The following is a 16,606-nucleotide window of genomic DNA, read 5'->3' on the forward strand; positions in this document are numbered from 1 at the left end:
GAGGCCTGTAAAAAGGAGCTGCTATTGTCAAAAATTAAAACAGAAGGTTTCATCAGAGGTACAGTGAAGCTTGGGCGCTTTTACAGAGTTGGTAACAAGCACATGTGCAGAGATGGAAAACAGAACAAGAAGAAAAGTACAGAGTCAGATATGACACTGATATTACAGACCATGGAAGCAGTGGAAGGTCTATGCCAAGAAGGGAGATGGAGGGAATTGAGTTCAGGTAAGGGTTCTTCTCTTGCTCCCAACAAGCACTTATGCCTTGAGATATTCATCTAAAGGAAGAGGTTACATGCCTAAGTTCACTCAACTAGGAAAAGCAAAAGGCAAGCAGGTGGGAGTCAATAAGAGCCTGATCCAATGCTCAGTGAAGTCAAAGTTTGTCCTTTGACTTTACTACACTTTATATCAGTCCTAAGGAGGTGTCAAACATGAACATTTGAACATTGTTAGTGTAAAAATGGCTATTCATAATAATGGTAAAGATAAAAGGAAAGGAGGAAAAAACAGGCTAAATAAATCCTTGGGGGAGGAGGGAGGATGGTACCATAGAGGATGGAATATTCCATAGAAGAGGGAGTATGGTACCAAGTGCAGTCACTAATACGCGCAGAAAGTGAGTAAGTAGTTGGATAGGTAAAAGTAGAAGCATGACTGCAGAAAAATGAAATGTGTGGGGGTGAGCTAGGCAATGGAAAGAGTTTTCATCAGCAGAAAGATGGGCATAAAATGCAGGGAGGAGACCAGTTTCCTTACAAGGACAACAAATATTTTTGAGTTATAAATTACAAGAAACTTATTACAATTTGTTATCACTTTTAAGCAATATTAATATGAAAGCACACATAAAACCCTGTTACCTGAATTATGTCTTGCAATATATCCAAGTGCCCAAGCTGCAGCTTCCTTTACTCCCGGGTCAAAATCTTCCAAGCAAATCACAAGTGTATCCAGTGCTCCACAATCAACTATTGCTTGGGCGAGTTGAGGAGAATGTTTACCAACTGCTCTTAACACAAATGCAGCTGCTTTCTTATAAAAACGCTAAAAAATAGAGGAGGATATCTTATTTTTACTAACATTTGCTGCTTCAAAAAACAAAGTAGCTAGAACACGGAAAATGAAATTGCATTATTAGTGATAAATCTCTACAGCAGTAGTACAGAAGGACCCAAATTAGGGCTCCAGTGTACAAGGCAAAGCAGAAACAATTCATATGTGTACAGTCCCCTGCCATAGAGAACACATAATCCAGGATTTTGACAATAGGCTTCTCAGCTTTTGACCTTGAAGGTCCTGGGCAACTGAAAAGTTCTGTTTTAATGCAAGCAGAGTAGCATCCCTGTCTTGACAGGATAGAGCAGCTTGGTGTCTAGATTAGTGGTTCTCAACTTTTTCATATTCAAGGCACACCTCGGAAAATGCCAGCTTTTAGCTGTCACTTGTTTCTTGACTATGGAAAAATAATAGAACAATTCTTCTGTTGCAAAAAATTCATAGAGAACACAACAGACCACACATTTTTGATTTTGGAATCCTATTTGAAATCTCTGAGTTTATCTTGTGAATCATATGTAGGTGTTAGCATACATAACAGTGCTAATAGTAATTACAGTGCTGCAGCACCATAATTGACAATTACTGCTCTAGACCTTATTAGGTCAATGATTCTCAACCAGTGTACTAAGGCACCCAGGGGTGCTGCAAGATCCTTCAAAGGGTGCTTTGGGGTGTAAGGAGACAAGCAGATAAGTGTGGGCTCAGGCTCGGTTCTTGCCTAGCCATTCCTGCACCCCTGCTGCCTGGCCCCTCTGCAAGGATGTAAGCACTGTATAAATTTTTTAAATGGGGTGCCACCATATGTGACACATAGGGGGTGTCTCCCATTTCTCCCATGCAACATCCTAGTAATCAGAACACTCCCCATCCTCATCTGAAACCCTGCAGGGCATTCAAGCCACACCTCCTACCTCACAGGAAAGTAATCTCACCACCAAGCTACAGGCTGCCCTGGTCTCATGGGTGTAGGCAGGGAGGAGAGGGCAATCACTCTACCTTTCTTGATGAAGCTGTGCCACTGTGCTGCAAAGCATGAGATTCATGAGGCCAGGAAGAGACTGCGCATGACTCCATAGTCTGCTGGTTAGGGCACTCTGGTGGGAAATGTGGGTTGGACTCTCCATGGGCAGATGAAGGAATTGAACTCAGCTCTTTCACATTCTGGAGAGGTGTCCTGGTCACTAGAACAGGGCTCAACCTCCAACCTGAAGGCCAAATGCAGCCTGCAGAGCCATGGCATCCAACCCACAAGGCTCCCCATGGTTAGGGAAATTTGGTGGCATGGTAGCAGTGGCAAGTAATACTCCCAACCCCTCCCCCTGCTGCCAGATTCCCAAGCCCCACAGGGCCCAACCAGGTCACACCTCCACCCCCCAACATGGCTGGACTAGGGCCCGGCCAAGCCCACTCTCCCCACTGTGACTGGATCAGAGCCAGGCCATGTCCCCTTGCCCCCTGTGGTCAGATAGAGGCTGGGGCAGGTCTCCTTCCCCTGCAGGGCCAAATCAGGGTTGTGTGGCTCCCCAACCTCCCCACACGACTGGATAAAGCCTCACCCCGCAGCCCTGAACACTAGATCGGGCCCTCCGGCCATATCCAACCTACAGATGGACTGAGCACTATCAATCCAGCCTGAAGGGGAAAAAAGGTTGGGCTTCTGTAAATTGTCATAGCTCTATTAAGTCAATGAAGCCATGACAATGTATAGCAATAGAGGATTTGCCCCAGTACATATGTACATGTGTGTCTGTCTGTGCGTGTGTGCATGCCTGTGTAATTCCTAGTAAATAATTAGGTTTTGGGCAAGCAGACATACTTTTAGGGGTTCCTGTGATTCAGAATACATTTTTTAAAATAAAACACATTTACAAATAAGTTTTGAATACGATATGATCTTTTTACTTTTCTTCACTTAGTTGACAAAACTCTGATTTAAGGTTTGATCCTGTTTAGTGGGTACATGTACAGAAGAAGTTTTACTTAGCGTTTGGAGAATCTGATCCTTTCTATATATATATATATATAAGTGAATAGAATAGATATGTGCTCTTTTGGCCCACAGGAATTATCAAGTTAGTTGTGTGTATTCCTAAACTCTGTATGAACTGGATAATTAGTTTCCTTCACTTGCCCTCAATCACTAAAGCACAGTAGGCTTTCCATGACCTTGCACTAATCTTGCTGATGCCCCAAGTGATTTTAAATCATGACCGTCTCCCAGACACACCAACAGCACAGATAAGATAGTAACATGAAAGATAGAAATCATACAAACTTTATGCAGTTTTTTTTCAAAAAAACAAGATAAGCAAACTACTGTAATTCTCTTTCTTATAAATACAGGTAAATTAACCAATTGCTTATAACTTTGCCTAATAAAAGCCTTACTTTACCTTCCATATAATCCTGGCATACTGGAATGAACAAAAGGTTATTTTGATATTATCAAGTATCATTTATTATAATATTTTATTATGACTGAAGCCATACTTCTCTGAAAAGTAACAATGAAAATCTTTCTTAGTACTTAACACAGCTACTTAGCACAGCTACTGTGCCTTTATTTAGTACCTCATATGAGAGGTACTAAACTTAATGTGCAGTAGGCACATTAATGAAAGTGTAGACACTTTAACATCCTAAGAAACCAAAGCTACAAACTAAATACAGTTAAAATACGGCCACAATTTTAAAAATATCTGCTTTTCTGGTTATCAGGAGGTATATCTGAAAGTTAACCTAGGTTAGGAAACAAACATTGGAACTCATCCAAAAAGTACAGGAAAATGTACTTGCCATGTTTATTTGCGTTACATTACATGATATTTTATTTGACAATCATGAAGATCAAAACCTTTTAATGTATGTTACTGTGTCAGTGTCAGTAATTAGATGTAATGTTTCTTCTGCTGCAAATTTCCAAATGCTCCTATTTGGGTATATTGGCTACATACAGGATCACAGAAGTTCAATGGGAAGAGTACTCGGCCACATCTGAACAGTTGCAAAGGTTCCTCACGTGCATGGATGAGCTCTATCTGACTCAAGAAGTCTATGGACCAACGAGAGGCAAATCACTGCTCAACCTGGTACTGGCAATGAGGGATGATTTAATCAGCGACCTAACTATCAAAGGGAAGCTGGGAGACAGCAACCATGAGCTGATCAATATCACCATAGACCGTAAAGCTGGCAAGTCAGTCAGCAAAGCAGAAGTCCTTGACTTCAGGAAAGCTGACTTTGACAAGCGCAGGAGGCTTGTTGGTGAGGCCCTAAGGGACCTCAACCCAAAGGGGAGGGGAGTTCAGAAAGAGTGGTTGCTTCTCAAGGGAGCAATCCTGGAAGCTCAAGCCATGTCTATCCCACCTTGGAGGAAAGGCAGCAAAAGGGCACAGCAGTCCTTTGGCTCTGCAGGGAACTAGTGGACCTCCTACATCTAAAAAGAAAGACCTGTAAAGAATGGAAGGCTGGATCCACCCTAAAGGAGGAGTAGTCTGCACTGGTCTGGACCTCTAGGGAGAGAACCAAGAAAGCCAAGGCTGCGACTGAACTCCAACTGGCTACACGTATCAAGGACCATAAAAAGTCCTTTTTTAGATATGTGGGGAGCCAGAGGAAAAGCAAGGGTAACATTGGACCCTTGCTAAACCAGATGGGTCAACTGACAACCAACGCTCAGGAAAAAGCCAACCTGCTTAATGGGTATTTTGCGTTGGTTTTTCACCAGCCCCAAGGGACAGCCCTGCTCAATACGGTATGGGACAGCCAAGGCAAGGGAGAATAGTTATCCTTTACCAATGTTGACCATGTGAAGGAACACCTTGAGAGGATGGACACCTTCAAGTCAGCTGGCCCAGGCAGCTTACATCCTAGGGTACTTAAGGAGCTGGCAAGCATCATAGGTCTGCCACTGGCATGGATCTTAGTGACCTAGTGACATAGTGCTTATGGTCAGAAGGGACCTAAACAGATCATCATGTCTGACCCTCTGCCCTGGGCAGGAATGGGTGCCGAGGTCATATCAACCCAGCCAAATATCTATCCAACCTCCTCTTGAAGACCCCCAAGGTAGGAGAGAGTCCCACCTCACTTGGGAGCCCATTCCAGAGCCTGACTGCCCTGACTGTAAAATAATGTCTCCTGATGTCCAGCCTGAACCTTCTCTCTAACAATTTGTGGCTGTTATTCCTAGTAACCCCAGGTGGTGCCCAGGGGAACAGAGCCTCCCCCAATTCCCACTTGTTCCCCCTGGTGAATTTGTAAATGGCCACCAGATCCCCTCTCAGCCTTCTCTTGTGGAGGCTGAATAGGTTCAGGTCCTTTAGCTTCTCCTCATAGGGCCTGCCCTGCTGCCCCTTGACCATGTGGATGGCCCTCCTCTGGACCCTCTTGATGCTATCCACATCCCTCCTGAAGTGCAGTGCCCAGAACTGGATGCAGTACTCCAACTGTGACCTGACCAATCCTGCATATAGGGAAAGGATTACCACCCTGGACGTGCTTGTGATGCATCTGTAGATGCACGACAAGGTGTGGTTAGCCTTACTGACCACTTCCTCACATTGGCAGCTCATGTTCATCCTGGAGTCAACAATGACTCCAAGATCCCTTTCTGCCACCATGTTACAAGAAGGGTGTTCCCCAGCCTATGGGTGTGTTGCTGGTTCCTTTTCCCTAGATGCAGCACCTTGCAGTTGTCTGCGTTGAATTCCATCCTATTCTCATCCACCCACCTCTGAAACCTGTCTAGATCTAGCTGGATTCTGTCCCTCCCCTCCAGTGTGCCTACCTCACCCCACAACTTGGTGTCATCAGCAAATCTGGACAGCGTGCATTCCATGCCCACATCCAGATTGCTGATAAAGATGTTGAACAGTACAGGCCCCAGGACCGAGCCCTGGGGGACTCCACTTCCCACATCCCTCCAGGTCGAAAATGACCCATTCACCACCACCCTCTGGGTGCGACCATCTAGCCAGTTTGCCACCCATCTGACTGTGTAGGCTTCAGTGTTGCAGTCACCAAGTTTTTTTAAGAGAATGTGGTGGGAAACTGTGTCAAAGGCCTTCTTAAAGTTCAGGAAGATGACATTCACCCAACACCCCCGTCCAGGGACTTTGTGACCTGATCATAAAAAGAAACCAGGTGAATCAGGCAGGACCGGCCCTCAATGAACCCAGGTTGGTTGCCCCTGAGCATTACCTCCCCTGCTGGGCCCTTACAGATGTGCTCCTTGATAATTTTCTCAAATGTCTTCCCAAGGACCAAGGTAAGACTGACTGGCCTATAATTGCCAGGGTCCTCCTTTCTCCCCTTTTTGTAAATGGGGACCACATTGGCCCTTTTCCAATCCTCTGGTACCTGGCCAGTGCCCCACAAGCACTCAGAGTCATGCTAGGGGCCCTGCTATGACCCCTGACAATTCCCTCAGCACTCTTGGGTGAAGAGCATCTGGACCTACTGATTTAAACACATCTAGCCCCTCCAAAAGTTCCCTAGCTAGGTCATCCCTTACCTAGGCATGGCAGTGCCTCCCCTGGGTCCTTCTGTAATTCTAGTGCGGGCGTTGTCCCAGTCCCTGTTCAGGAATATGGAGGCAAAGAATTCATTAAAGAGGTCAGCTTTTTCATTTGCCGCAGTCACCAGATTGCCAAGCTTATCCTGCAGGGGCCCCACGTTACCCAGTGCCTTCTTCTTACTTCCTATGTATTTGAAAAAAGACTTTTTATTATCCTTAATTATGGTTGCTAGCCCTAGCTCCATCTTTGCCTTGGCCTTCAAGAACTCATGGCGCTCAGGTGAAGTGCCCAAAGATTGGAAGAAGGCCAATGTGGTGACCATCTTCAAGAAAAGGAGGAAAGTAGATCTGAGGAAACCATCAACCTGAGCTTTATCCCAGGGAAGATCTTGGAAAAAAACACTAAGGAGACCATTCTTGACAAACTGGCTCAAGGCAACTTCCTAAGCAATAGCCAGCATGGGTTTGTTGCGGGCAGGTCTTGCCTGACCAATCTCAACTCCTTCTATGACCAGGTGACATATCACCTGGACAAGGGAGAAGAGATTGACGTCATATATGAGCCATCAAGGTGATGTTGCAGCCGGCAAAGCAAGCAAAACTCTGGCTTGCATCCATAGATGCTTCTCTAGCAAATCCCAGGATGTCATCCTCCCACTGTACTCAGCCTTGGTGAGGCCGCATCTGGAGTACTGCATCCAATTCTGGGCTCCACAATTCAAAAAGGATGTGGAGGAGCTTGAGAGAGTCCAGAGGAGAGCAACGCACATGATCAGAGGGCAGGAAACCAGGCCATATGATGAGAGGCTGAGAGCCATGGGACTCTTCAGCCTGTAAAAGCGCAGGCACAGGGGTGACCTGGTGGCTGCCTATGAGTATATAAGGGGTGTACATCAGGATCTGGGGGAACGTCTGTTCACCAGAGCACCCCATGGAATGACAAGGTCAAACGGTCACAAACTCCTCCAAGACTGTTTCAGGCTGGACATAGGGAAGAACTTCTTTACTGTTTGAGTCCCCAAGGCCTGGAACAGACTGCTGCCAGAGGTGGTGCAAGCTCCTACTCTGGACTCCTTTAAGAATCAATTGGACGTTTATCTTGCTGGGATCTTGTGACCCCTGCTGACTTCCTGCCCCTGGGGCAGGGGGCTGGATTTGATCTTCTGAAGTCCCTTCCAGCCTTAATGTCTATGAAATCTATGAAATTTATTAAATTTCATGTTCACCTTACAACAGTTTGGTATTAATAACCAGTCTGAACCAATTATCAGTACAGCACATCTAAGTATTTCATTTAAAAATCAGCCTCTTACAAAACATTATTTAACAATTTAGAAAAAAACTTATGAATATATTCCAGTTAATGAGTCAAGAATAAGTAGATTTTTATACATTTTACTAAGTCACAATTATTAACACAATTCAACCTGACTTTCTATCAGAAGTTCAATGCACATTTTGTCCATAACTTTAAGTGCAAATATTGCTGCACTAAAGATAGATAAAGATATTTGACTGAGATTTTTTTTCCACTTAGCAGTTAAAAAAGTATTACTTGAGAAAATCACAATTTCTTACATTCTGCTCAGCCAATGAATACACGAGCTGTGGAAGAATGTCTCCTTTAACAACTGCCTCTGCCAGGTCATCATTATAATTGGCGAGTCTCCCAAGAGCCAAAGCAGCCGTCTGTTGAATAGTTGGGACCACATCCAGCAGAAGAGGCCTCAGCAAAGACATCACACCTGAGTTACATTGGGAAGAAAAAAGGCCATACAGTAAGCAGAGATCTATATAAATACTTGTGGGTTCTTTCATAAAAACCTGTTATATATACACACTTAGAGTATATATTGTGGGAAGTATATACTAGTTCATATATTCCATGGAAAGCAAACCTGACATTCTCGCTAATAATCTATAATGTTCCTGCTTCTTTTCCACAACTTTAATTTTTAAATATAATCAGAAACATTTACAAACTCAAGCTGCTTTAATCTGTATTTTAAAAATATAACAAATATGTTAACAAAGAAATGTAAATATACACAGGAAATTCTACCTTGAGCTCCTGGTGATTAAACATTAGCATGTCACTCATGATTTATACAGCCACCTCAACCTCTTGATGGAATTATACCAGATTACATTACATATATTATAAAGTGACTAATTTGGGAAGCGATAGCTGTAATATATTGCTCTCTAGATAGAAGATTTATTAAAATGTCATTACAATAATTATTTATTATTTCATTATGGTGGTGTCCACAATGTGCTAGCCAAACATAGACCATGAACAGGCATTACATTTGTGCTGGGAGAAAAGACCAGCACTAAAAGAGGGGGCATAGCCATTCAAGAGATTTCTTGTGGAAGAGAACGGGCTCTTCCACAAGTTAAATCAGACATCTATGAGGAAAATCTCACTCTTTCTGACCTAACCTGAGTGGTTGTACACATCTCTCAAATGTAGAGGACACCCAATATCCTACCATTCTCTGTTCTCCTCTTCTCCTTCCAAGGAAGGGAGGGAGAACACTAGGGGCTGAAACCCTCCCCCTCTGTCTGGGGCAGCTGCGCTTAATTACCAACTGAGAGCCTGCCCCCTTCCCAGACAGAGGAGAGAGCAGGCTATCAATTAACCGGCTTCCCTAAGGGTGAGGGTGGTCCAGGATGCAGTTCTTTAGGCTAAGTACAGACAGTTAAAAAGCCTAAGGCTGAATCAATTCAATCTTTGCAGGTTAGTCTAAGCAGCGTAGATTGAACTGACAAGCAAATGAACAGACATTCACTTTTGATTCTGAAAATGCAACCACATGCCAGCAGTGGCTCAGGTCAGAAGCCAAGGGATGCTAGAGCACACCTTCCTGCTCTGCTGGAGCAGACAGCTTGGGCCAAGGCTAGCCTGTCCATTCTGTGAGGGGAGGCTTGCTGGGAAGGTGCAATGCATCCTGGGATGCTGGGGGACTGTGAGTTAACTTGAATCTGGAGCAGCTCTGGAGCAGAAGTTCAATAAACCAATTTAAATTAAATAAGTTAATTCTGTTACTACATCCATCCAGATTTATCTTAAACTAGTTTCAGCCATTCTGAAAACAGTTTATGTGCACTGAACTTTTATTGTGTTATAGATTTGAACCAGCTTCTGATCACTTATAACAATTTATGTGTCATTTCTGTCCCTAGCCCTAGTGCCCCTTGGCTGCAGAGCTTGCCTGTGAAGCTCTCCATCCAGGGGGCTGGAACACATGTATGCGCCAGCTCCTCGGTTACTTTGTAGAACTTTACTTTCTTCTACTTGTAGAAATGAATACCTGTCCACAGCTATAAAAAGGTAGAGTCCCTAACCCAAGGAGTATATATAAAAAATGTACACTGCTGACTGTAGAGTTTGGATACATTGTTCCTGAAAATAGGCAGAGATAAAATAATTTCATAAGAAACATTTATTATCCATCAGAATCACAAATGCTAATTAAAAATATAAATAAATCCATGATGCCTAGATTAAACAATTTGAAAGGGAGGAGACCATATTTACTGTACTAGTAGTGATTCTTTGAAAATGTTTCCTCCAAGTGTTGATACCAATAAGATGTGTTACTTAATGTTCCCGAACTGTAAGAACTCCAGCTGAAAAGCAATGGCTCAAAGTGGCAAGAGTGCTGAGCCCAGCTCAGTCATTCAGGGTCCTGGCTACATATATATACACCAATTACTTCAGTTCTTTCAGTTATACTAGTTTTCACCAGTTAAGAATGTAGTCTACTGTGGTCATGTCTACACGTTTATTAAAGAGCTGTAGTTACTGCACATTTAGTTTAGTACTTCCTTAATGAAGTACTAACTGACTGTGCAGTAAATACATTTACTATGCAGTAGCACCAGTGCAAGGTTTTTTGTGACGGTTAATGCACAGTAGCCTAATGACACTGTGCACTAGCTTATTAGAATGGTTTGTGACCAGCACACAATTGTGCAGTGTTATTAGGCTACTGCACAATAAGTGTATCATGTCAACACACACTGTCTATAGCAACAAGGGAAACAAAAGGGAGTACTTGCAGGGACTTCAAGAGTTCATCAACTTTGTCAACACTATATTGAGGTTCCACAATGGAGTAAGTTCTCTTTCAGAGTCTTGTGATGATAGGATGACTGAAAATTTTAGAATTGTCTATTGGCAAATGGTACATACTGGCCATGTATAGACAAAACAAGAGGCATGTGTGCAAGCAGGCACACATAAAGCAGGCTAAATGCTTTTGCTTTAATGGTGTCAGTTTTTGCATGCCTCGGCAGTTTTTGCATGCCTCAGCATGCCTTGGCAGCATGTTGCGCATTAATTCCAGCCGCTGTAAGAAATTCGGTGGGGTAATGCACCTTAAATGACTTGGGGTGCAACAAACTAAAACTCCTTTGAGTTTGTGACGATGACTCCTTTGAGTTTTAGTTTGCTGGCCCTACAGCCACGGAGCACAGCACCGGGCTCTGTGCAGCTCCACAACTCTGCAGGAAGCCCTGCAGGCAGCCTGAGAGCAACCCAGGAAAGCAGCTCCACCCAAGAAAAGCAGTGAGCCTGATCTTTCTTTTTTTTCCCCCCCTGGAGACTGCCTGAGCTACACAGGGGCCCGGTGCTTCCCTCCACAGCTGTGGTATTCCCCAGGACCACCTGAGCTGGGTGCCTGTGGGTGGGTGCCCCCTGGGGAGGGGGTGGGGTCTGCAGCTACCATGGAGGGAAGAAACATTCCCCCCCCCCACAGGCCAAGAATGGCTCCATCTGCCAGCAGCTTGCCCTCCCCTCCCTGCTGGAGAGGCAGGTAAGTAAGCAGGGTGTGTGCACGACACAGGGGTTTAATCAGCCCTAAATTGAAGCGGTGTTTTTTAAAACCCCCCACTTCAGTTTAGGGCCCCTGTTTTGTCTACACACATCCACTGGTGTTAGACAGGCACATCTTGACAAAAGACAAAGGGAAGTTGAGATTAAGAATGAAGAAAAGTTAGAGCTAGATTATGTGGCTGCACGATATAGAGACAGACTGGGTATGTCTACATGTGACTATTGATCTGACAGGATAAACTCCTGCACAGTTCATGTTGGAGTTTATTGCTCCTGGGTGCAGTGTTTATGCATGCACCTGGGACTGCAGCACATTGAACCAGAGCAGTGCAGCCCTGACTGCCGGGGACCCTGGGGGTCAGTCTGCAAGCCCAAGGTTGTTCCTGCCTGGCTTAAGGTGCTACAGAGGGGCTGACTGGGGCACAAAGATCTACAGGTATCCAGCAGGCAGCCCCACACTGTAGCATTCTTGTGCCCCAGTTAGCTCTGGTCACCATCTACATGTTCATTGTGGCAGAGTAGATAACTCTCCCATAGAATAGTACTTGTGATGGGCAGTACTATCCTATGGTGGAGTTAATTAATTTACTCCGCCTAATAGCACCACTCATGTAGACACTGACACTTCACTGTGGAACTAATTAGGCAGTACATGTGTTGTGTAGATGTACCCACTATTACCAACTCTGTACCAAATCTACCCCATCATCAAAGAAGAGATGAATTCAGGCTTAGCACCAATGAAACTGTCACAGGGTGTTTAGTGCCTGGAGCTGAGGTTCTCACAACCAGTGAAGCCTCTAAGCCCAACAATGGTTCCAGTGGCACTACAGACACAGACCCTAATTTGTTTTAAACCAAGTTCTTTGATGCCTGTCATGTCTCAATGAGTCTGCCCAATAACTATTGTTTAACACAGAAAGGCCCTACAAACCACTCAGCAATAGGTCTCCCTCAGAAAAAACACATAGAAGGTTCCCCCACCTCTGGAAAAACAAAACCCACCGTTTGACCCCACCCTTATCATGCAAGTTTCTGGGAGTAGGACTAACCCAAAAAGTCTAAATCTTGAAGCATGGGGATACTGTACACAAGACACGATGGTGCTTTAGAGTGGTTCTCAGAGTGTAAAAGTGCCCTGAGGCACTAGAGGTCACCTCATCTCAGAACATTTGCTTCAAGAGTTGGTGTTTAACTACTCTGGTGGGCACTACTGCCCATATCCAGCAGGTATGGGCACTAGGTGAAATATTCACAAGTCCGTAGAAAGAGAAAGAGAAAACATTCAAATTGTAATCTCTGCATGACATTATGGAGTCACCAGATAGTTAATGGCTCTGTAGTTAATATTACATCAAATTCTGTTCTGAATGAGACAATTGCAGCCTCCATACCATCCTTTGACATGGCCCAACAGAAGTAGGAACAGGGCTCAGGAGTCCCAACAAACCGAGGTCTGATCCTCCAATGTGCTGGAGTCAATGAGAATTTCACTCACCACTCCACAGGAGACACAAGTTGGCCACCCAACAAATATCTTCTCACAAATTGGCCAGAAAGGCCTTTACCACCATAATTAAATAAATCATACACCATTTCAAAATGTGCTTGGTGCCTTATAGTCTAAATGAAGAGACATGACTTAGTGCCTACCCCAAAGATCTTAAGTGCTCATTAATTATTTTATAACCTTATCCTCTGACAAATCCCTATTACTGCTGCATGAAAAGATATTGGGTTCACATCCAAGAATGTTCTGTTCTGTTTCCTGTCTAAAGTGATATGTTACATGCTGATACTCCAGGGCTGAAACAACACAGAATTCCCACAGTGTGAGCAAGGATTGTTCAGGACCTCGAGGGAAAGTTGCTTTCTCTTGCTCTCTCTCACTCTTGCTCTGACTAAAAACTTCACTCTGAACCAAAAATATTTTCTAAAAGAAATTTTGTCCAACATGGTAAGTTGTAGGAAAAATTTTGGTTTTGGTGAATTGGCATTTTCCAGCCACAGAATTTTTGTCCATATTTTCTTAACCACTTTCACTTCCAGCTCTGCTAATCACAGAATGAAATATACACCACTCTTTCAAAGTCATATTAAATGCGCCTGGTAAGTCACCAACAGAGCATTCCCAGACATTATCCAAACCTGCATATCAGTGTGTATATGTGAGTGGTCTTCAGACTCAAACGTGTTAATGTTTTGGAGCAGATGTAACTTTGACTGAAACAGAACTTAAAACAGTCTAGATCAGAAGAGTCTGGAAGTCAGGCTGAGATCAGGCTTGTGGCCTGTCTGACACATCCTGATTCTATAGAACAAAAGATTTCTTCTTTTTTTAAATGTATGTCTAAATTTTTTTAAATGCATGTCAAGACCACACACCATCTTGAAAACACAATAATGCATTTGAAGAACGTCTTCTAAGTTAACAGATATAAATTTGTCTTCTACAACACAGAGAGAACTTGAGCCTAAAACAATGGCTCAGAGAGGAGTAAACTCCCCTGCTCATTGAAATATTAATACTAAACCAAGTGATGACACTTCAAGGATCAGCAAAAAAAAATATTTCACTGATGATCATTTTGGTTGTGAAGCAGGGTAAATAATAAGAATGAAGCCCATTCAGAAAACTCTTGCAGAAAGTGAGAGCTACTGAAGGAAAAATGCAGTGGGAAGACAGGTAACAGGATGGAAAACAGGGAAAAATGAATACAGGATGGAAAAGGCTGAGAAACAAAAAGTAGAAATAGTGATAGTCCTAAAGGAGAACATATTTTTCAAGCGTGGTGCCTGAATGTGACAAAAGGTACTGAACAAAAAATGATGGCAAAAAATTAGCACAAAGAAATCTTCTCACACCAGACACTCCGTTCTGTTTGTTGTACAAACTAACCATTGACCTCAGCAGGACATTCAGAGAGGACTAAGGATATTATGAAATCCTAAATTATGCCATGCATATAGAACAAAATTTAAATCATCCTCCACTGAATGAAGGAGGTCTAGTATCTATTAGTGGTCTCAACCCTCCTCAGTCAACAGATCAACTCCTCAAGGTGCCCCAAGTTCCCAAGATTTCTCACATCTTGAGTATAACAGAGTATTTCACTCTCAGTATTAAATGTTTGCAATTGTTTACTTGCAGGTGGTACATCATACATGTTAATCAATTTTGACCATAGGAAAAGCAAAGACATCCAGCTTTCTTTCCACATGTTTTGGTGACAACAGCACTGTCCACACAGGATAGACGCCCTTAACACATCTACAAGAGACATTTGCTGTGGATCTGACTACTTAGTGCTATTAGGTTTGAGTAAACTAATTAACTCTGCCATAAGATGCTACTGCCAGACACAAGTACAATCCTACAGTGGAGTTATTTACTCCTCTTCAATGCACATGCAGACACTGATGGGGCGGGCTCAGGCACAAGGGTGCTTCAGTGTCGGGGCTGCCTGCTGGCTAGCCCTGCACTGTAGCACCCTCGTGCCCCAGCAAGCCCCCTGCCCCACAGCACATTGAGCCAGGTTGGAGTTTACTGTGCTGGAGTTTATTCAGCCACACTAATCTCACATGTAGATGCACCCAAAAGGTACATCATTCCTGTCTGGGGCCCAACCTTGTTCCTCTTGAAGGTAATAGGACTCTTGCCAGAGACCTCCACAAGAGTAAAGGCTCATGGTGTATAAATAATGGCTGCAATATTGAGCAAGTAATTTTTATTCCTGCAAGCCACCCCAATTATATCAAGCAAACTATTATCCAAGCACCTTCCTTTAACAAACCACTGCCTAGCAACTTCCCAAGGATCTGTTTCTATTGAGTTTGTCTACTGATTTTCTTCTGGCCAAACAGACCCTGATGCTTTTCACCTTCACACCTAGAGCAAAGTCTACCTGCACCACACCCCAAAGATTTCCTAGCCACCACCCTTGCAGGAATTTCCACAGGTTGAATCAAAATAGTTTTAACATTGAGTTAAAACATAAAATCAGATAAAACTTTCAACAACAATTTGGTTTACAAAAACATTAACACAGAGATTAGGCAATAGTCCAGTTGTAAAATACTTCAAGTTTGGGGTTTGGGGGTTTTTTGTTTTTGTTTTTCTTTTTTAATATCAATGAGAAATGTTTAAGTGATTTAAACCAGAAATGAGGCTGCTGCTATTCTCCCTGGAGAACCATTATAATAACTCTCACAGTGCTAGTTTCAAGGCCCTGGAAGACCTTTTAAATTAGGAGCTATCTCAGTGAAAGCTAAGCAGGTCCATGTGCACATGCACATGTAACACCCACAGACACTTGTGCTCTGTATAACAGAGTGCACCCCTTTGGTTGCTATATATTGTGTGTTTTTTTCTGTATTTACTTTTTCCCCCCTTTTCTCCTCTGGCCTGTTGCTTTAAAGAGAAAATATATGATCTAGCTATGTGGGCAAGATGGCCCCTATTGTTCTGGCCATGTGTCTGCACTTGGAAAGCTGGGGCCTTGTATCTGGGTAAGATATGTAAAATCCTCTGGCCTGGTTGGCCGGAGGGGTGGTGGGGAGCAGAAGCTTCTCCAGGAGGACTGGTTAGGCGAGATACTGAATCATGGCATTCCCTGACTGGATATGGCTAAAAGGATGTCAGGCTCAGGGATATAAGGTCAGCTACGCTAGTTTGAAGCAGGGGAGAAACTGCTATGAGCAACTGAAAAGAGAAGTCCCCTCCAAAGGGAGAAGGAATCAGCAGCTAAAAAAAGGGGAAACTCAGGTTCCCCATGTAATCCAGCCCAGAAGTTTTGGAGTAAATGTATGCTGGCTGGAGCTGCAGTTACCTCCACATGCAGCCTCTCCATGGAAGCAAAGATCACTTTTCCAGGAGTGGCGAGAGGCCCCCCACACCACAACCAAACCACTGACCACAAGCAGCTTCCTGATGAGTGGTGAACCCCAATCATAAGACAGCTCCAGCATGGACCCTGGAACTAACCCTCCGGAAGTCCCAAGTCCCAGATTGGCCTGGGCTGGGGAGAAGTCTCTCTAAAGGGGTTCAGCCTATGAACTGTAGTTGTATTATATTATGTTTAAAGTTTTGTTCTTTTGGGTTTTTTGTTTGTGTTTTGGTAATAAATTTGTACTTGTTGGTTTAAACTGCTTGCAAGAATGGAGATTTGTCTTTATGGAGTACC

General features: G+C 43.7%; 1 protein-coding gene across 2 annotated transcripts in view; it reads right to left on the bottom strand.

The window, feature by feature from the left end:
- Positions 1-16,606, bottom strand: part of SPAG6 (sperm associated antigen 6) — a 69,807-nt gene that overhangs the window by 30,179 nt on the left and 23,022 nt on the right. For both annotated transcript variants that reach the window (XM_019508305.1, XM_019508306.1), the window contains exons 3-4: positions 8,159-8,325; positions 864-1,047 (exon numbers count right to left, since the gene is read on the bottom strand). In XM_019508305.1, coding sequence (XP_019363850.1) covers positions 864-1,047; positions 8,159-8,325 — 351 coding nt within the window. The remainder of the gene's footprint in view (positions 1-863; positions 1,048-8,158; positions 8,326-16,606) is intronic.

This window comes from Gavialis gangeticus, unplaced genomic scaffold (genome assembly GCF_001723915.1).
Source record: "Gavialis gangeticus isolate Ggan-Ray unplaced genomic scaffold, GavGan_comp1, whole genome shotgun sequence".
In the NCBI taxonomy this organism is placed as follows: Eukaryota; Metazoa; Chordata; order Crocodylia; family Gavialidae; genus Gavialis; species Gavialis gangeticus.